We start from the raw sequence: 4,936 nt of genomic DNA, 5'->3' as shown, positions 1-4,936 counted from the left end.
TTGTACATACCAGCATCAGCCCTGGAGTCATTCAGATTCAGGGAGGACACAGCCTGTTCATCCCTATGCCCCAGACACCTCCCAATTCAGGTGTCAGCACACAGTAGGTCCTCAAGAAATACTGAATGAGTGAATAGTTGAACATCCCCAGCTCCAACCCTAGAGCCATTCAGGGTCATGGACCGCACAGTCAGACTCCTCCTTCTGACCTTCGCCAAGCTGAGGTGCTCTGCACACAGTAGGTGCTCAGGGAGTGCTGGGTGAATGGATGAATGAGTGGAATGGGAACCTAGTTGACAGACATGGGCCTGAGTTCCGTCACCGCAGAAGGCAGGGGAAACTGACCCTCTGCGGCGAAAGGGCTGGAAGTCTCTGGGCTCTGCGAGAATGGGCGGGGCCGTGGGCGGGGCAGGCCCCGGAGCCCTTCCGCCAAGACGTCAAGGAGAGCCGACCCCGTGCGGTGCACCCGCGCAGGGGGCTCCCCTCGGAGTGCGGTGGCGCGTCCGCGGGAGCGGGGCCTCCTCGTGGATTTGCGCCACGCTGGTTCCCACGCTGCTCAGTGTCCATCTCGCGTGTCGGCCGCTTGGCCGGCTGTGCCCCCCAGCAGACCCGGAGGGTGGGCGTGTGCGCGACCAGGGTCGCAGCCCCGGAGGGCAGGGCCGTCTGGGGCCCCGCCTGCTGCAGAAGGTGGCGCACGCGAGCGGTGCCCGGAGTCCACAGCGGTGGAGGAGCTGAGCTCCGGGAGGCGCGCTGCGGAAGACACCTGTTTCAGAGCTTTCGAAATGCCCGATGGGGTGAGGGGGAAAAGGAATCGGCAATCAAGGAACACCGCAGCGCCGCCAGCCCGTCAGCCTCACACCACGCATGCCAGGTTCCTCCTTAGGGTTTTAGATTGGCCATATTTGCCAACTTATGTGACGCCCCCCCCCCCCACTGTGTTCCCCAGATACTATATACAGATACCACCCTGGGTCGGTTCCAGGAGAGGACAGAGCAGCTTCAAGCGCATGGGGGAGGGGGTCGGAAAGGGTTGGGGTCCCACCAGCTGGCGTGGAGAGAGTTCCTGGGAAATGCAGGCTGAACTCTCCCCTCCCCCAACTCAACCTTCCCAGGACTCAGTTCCTCCAGGGAGACCCGGCAGAGGACAGACCAGAACCTCATGACCCCATAATGATCAGGTGGTGATACAGGTTATGCAGACAGTGACCAGCGGAGGGAGGTGCTATTTGGGGACGGTGGGGGAGGCCTCTCTGAGGAGACGTTGGAGCGGAGCACTGCAGGAGGTGAGGGAGCCATGTCAGCTTCTGGGGGAAGAGCATTCCGGGCAGAGGTCCATTCCGGAGGCAGTGCAAAGGTCCGGAGGCAGGCGCATGATGGGCTCGTTCAAACAGCAGAAGGCCAGTGCGGATGCTATAAATTAAGCCAATTTCATCCCGAACTTTGGTGGCGTAACATGAATCAATAATTAGTCACCAACGAGCTTAAGCTCATTTGAATTGAGCTTCTGTTATTTGCAACCAATAAATCCTAATGAATGTAGCAGCTGAGGCTTGTGTTTCTTTTAACTGTCTGTTGTTGCTCGTTGGATGCAATCAGCTGGAGGAAAGGATGGGGAGAGACAGAGTCCCATACTTCTCCCGGCCCTGATTTCTTTGACAAACTCAGGAGAGGCCACTGGAAGTCCTATTAAAACAAAATGATACAAAGAGTCTAAATACACACACGTACACACACACACAGATGAATTAAAAAAGAACAGGATGGAAATACCAAACTCTATCAGTCAAGGTAAAATAAAAGCCAAAGGATTGAATTGGTTTAAAGACGATCATTTTCTATTTCACAAAGGATTCAGAATCAGGTTTTAACTAACATTTATTGCGTGGCTACCGTCTGCTGGTATTGTGCTTAGTGTCTTGCATGTATTCTTTAATTGGCAAAGACATAACAGTGCTGTAACTATGTGCAGCAGATGACACAGTGGCTGAATACATAAAGCAAAGGTTACAAAAATATATTGACAAACACAGTCATACGAACAGATTTTCACATAACCTTACTGGTTTTTGACAGATAAGGTGAGCCAGAATTAAATAACACATGAATCTAAGCAATATAACTGATAAGACTGAGTTAATTAACAGACACGTAGAGTTTTGAATCCTACAGACTGGAAATACATATTCACCTTAAATGTCCATAAAACATGTACAAACATTGGACGTGTTGTAGGCCACAACAAAAGCTTTTAAAAGGGTGTTGAAAGCAGATATATTAGAGGCCACATTTTCACAGTGCAGTAAATCATTAAAACAAAACTATTTTTAAATAAACCTGATCACTGAGTTTAAAGTACTCTTTATATTGTAGAAACACTACAATATAACATTTAGGCAACAACATAAACAAGAACACAAATTACCAAACTTTAAGATGTGGCCAAGGCTACAATCAGAGAAGTACATTTATTATTAAGTACACTAGTTTAGCAAATAATTTTGTAAGAAGAGATTATAAATGAATTAATTATTCAATGTAAAAACAGACAAGAGATAGAAATAATAAAAAAAATAAATAAACCCCATACGTATTAATGGAAAACAAATGACAAACTAGAGAAATACGGATATAAATAAATCCCAATGCTAGTTCTTGGAAAAGTAATTGTAGATGAGGTAAAACTTTGATAAATCTAATAGTGGGTCAACCAAAAACAGAAGTTGAAAGGAAGAAAGGGGTTAGAACAAAATAAAGTTTTTCATTTAATTATAGAATAGTATTCATAATTCAGCCAATAATCTGAAAAGTTCAATGGAATGAAGAATTTCCTAGGGCATTAAAAAAAAACAAAAACGCTATAAATCACCAAAATTAATGAAGTAAAAAGTATTCATAAACCGATAACATGGGAAGAAACTGAGAAAGCCCCCCAAGAATTTAGCTGAAACTTTCTCCCCAGAGCTCCAGGCCCTGATTACTGGTAAATTCTTTCAAAATGTCAAGGAAGTGATACTTCTTAAGCTACAGAAACTATTCTAAGGTTTAGACAACAATAAAAGTGATGTCCTTCTATGATGCAAGTCTGGCCATGTTACCAAAATGTGACAAATATAGCACCAATCTTACGTATGAAGAGAGAGGCGAGAGTCATACATAAAATATCATGAAGTACAATTCAGGGTCTGGAAAGACTGGTGCACCATGATCCTAAGACTACAAAGATGATGTGATATTAAGAAGTCTACCAGATTTCGTCAATCCCAAGTTGCACATTTTTTCGTCCTCTCTGAAGCAGGGATGCATCTTCCGGTTGGTGGCATCTTACGATGAAGCAGCATATTTTCCTTTCTCAGTCGTATATAAAATAATATGTGTTTTACAATCAACAATGTCTTAAGTTCAACGAAATACCATAATGCAAAACCTCACCCCAAAAGGTTAAATACAAAAAAAAATTTTTTCTTGATAGATGTTTAAAAGGCATTTGCTAATAACCTATTCCTGATTTTTAACCAAGACATTTCCTTAACAAGAAACAGTGCATCTATTTCAGAACAGTCGTCATCACTGTAGTTAAATGTGGAACATCATAGGCATCCCTGTTAAAACCAGGAACAAAAACAGGACACACACTACCAAGACTATGGTCGTTTGTTGTGGAGCTTTCGACCACTCCACAAAGCCCTGGAACAGAGAAAAAAAAAAGTACAAATATTAGAAACAGAGGGGCCAGCACTGTTTCTTGCCTGGCACAGAGTATGAGCTCTGTAAATCTTTGTCAAATGAACGCAGGAACAGAAAGACATACCATGATGAAGGATGGGAAGACAAAACGGTTAATGGTGACAATTCTTCTCCAAAATAGTGATGAGTAGAGTGCAACAGGTCTTAAAATATCAGGAAAGTTTGGGGAATGGATATGACATAGGGAGTTATCTGGAAAGCCAGGCAGTGGCGACATGAAAAAAAAATCCTGAAAAAGAAGAGAAATGGATGGAGCATATACTATGAAATGTTCAACCTAAGCAGCTCTGAGACCTGGCAAAGCCTCCGAAAAACTTGGAGGATATTTTTCGAATATCGGGGCTCCTCCCTTGGATTTTCTAATGCAGTAGATCTTGGCTAGGACCAGAACATACAGATTTTTATGAAGTTCCTCATAATTCATGCTATAGAAAAATAGGACAACTTGACAAATATTTATTTTTCTGTGGCAATCACAACACCAAAATCTGACAATTCATCAGTTGAGGAAATGGGTTTGACACAGCATACCAACCACAAAATATTTGGCAGCTGTAAAAAGTAAATTAAAAAGGGCGCCTGGGTGGCTCAGTCGTTAAGCGTCTGCCTTCGGCTCAGGTCATGATCCCGGGGTCCTGGGATCGAGCCCCGCATCGGGCTCCCTGCTTGGCGGGAAGCCTGCTTCTCCCTCTCCCACTCCCCCTGCTTGTGTTCCTGCTCTCGCTATCTCTGTCTCTGTCAAATAAATAAATAAAATCTTTAAAAAAAAAAAGTAAATAAAAAATATATATATATAAATTAAATAAATATATATATGGAAAGTTATCCAGAATATTTATTATGAAGACACCAAATGGCAGGATAATAATTTTGCTATAATCTCTTTTTTGGGTTTTAAGAAATATATGTGAGTTATTGTAGGACTCTATTTATTCGAAGCTCAACAATAGGCAAAACTAATCTATATGAGCCGAAATCAGAAATGTGGTTGCCTCGGGGTGGGGGAGTGAGAGAGACTAGAAAGGAAGATGAAGGAATTTTCTAGGATAATGGCAGCGCTTGATATCTCCATCAGGGTGTTGGTATACATACTCACTGATCTGTGCACTTCATTAGAAATATTTATGGCAACTTTTTAAAGCAGAGTATAAAGTTAAGAAAGCATAATAAAGGGGCGCCTGGGTGGCTCAGT

General features: G+C 43.6%; 1 protein-coding gene across 14 annotated transcripts in view; it reads right to left on the bottom strand.

The window, feature by feature from the left end:
- Positions 1 to 1,817: 1,817 nt before the first annotated feature.
- The window catches only part of SMIM17 (small integral membrane protein 17), a 25,663-nt gene continuing 22,544 nt past the window's right edge, over positions 1,818 to 4,936 (bottom strand). For 13 of the 14 annotated variants that reach the window (XM_081807848.1, XM_081807846.1, XM_081807853.1 and 10 more), the window contains 2 exons: positions 3,809 to 3,973; positions 1,818 to 3,684 (listed from right to left, as the gene is read on the bottom strand). In XM_081807848.1, coding sequence (XP_081663974.1) covers positions 3,574 to 3,684; positions 3,809 to 3,973 — 276 coding nt within the window. In that variant the 3' untranslated portion in view covers positions 1,818 to 3,573. The remainder of the gene's footprint in view (positions 3,685 to 3,808; positions 3,974 to 4,936) is intronic. The other variant, XM_006746432.3, reaches the window with a different exon arrangement.

This window comes from Leptonychotes weddellii, chromosome 16, assembly GCF_054177405.1.
Source record: "Leptonychotes weddellii isolate Sample4059 chromosome 16, ASM5417740v2, whole genome shotgun sequence".
In the NCBI taxonomy this organism is placed as follows: Eukaryota; Metazoa; Chordata; class Mammalia; order Carnivora; family Phocidae; genus Leptonychotes; species Leptonychotes weddellii.
This window is presented reverse-complemented; position numbering and strand designations above follow the sequence as displayed.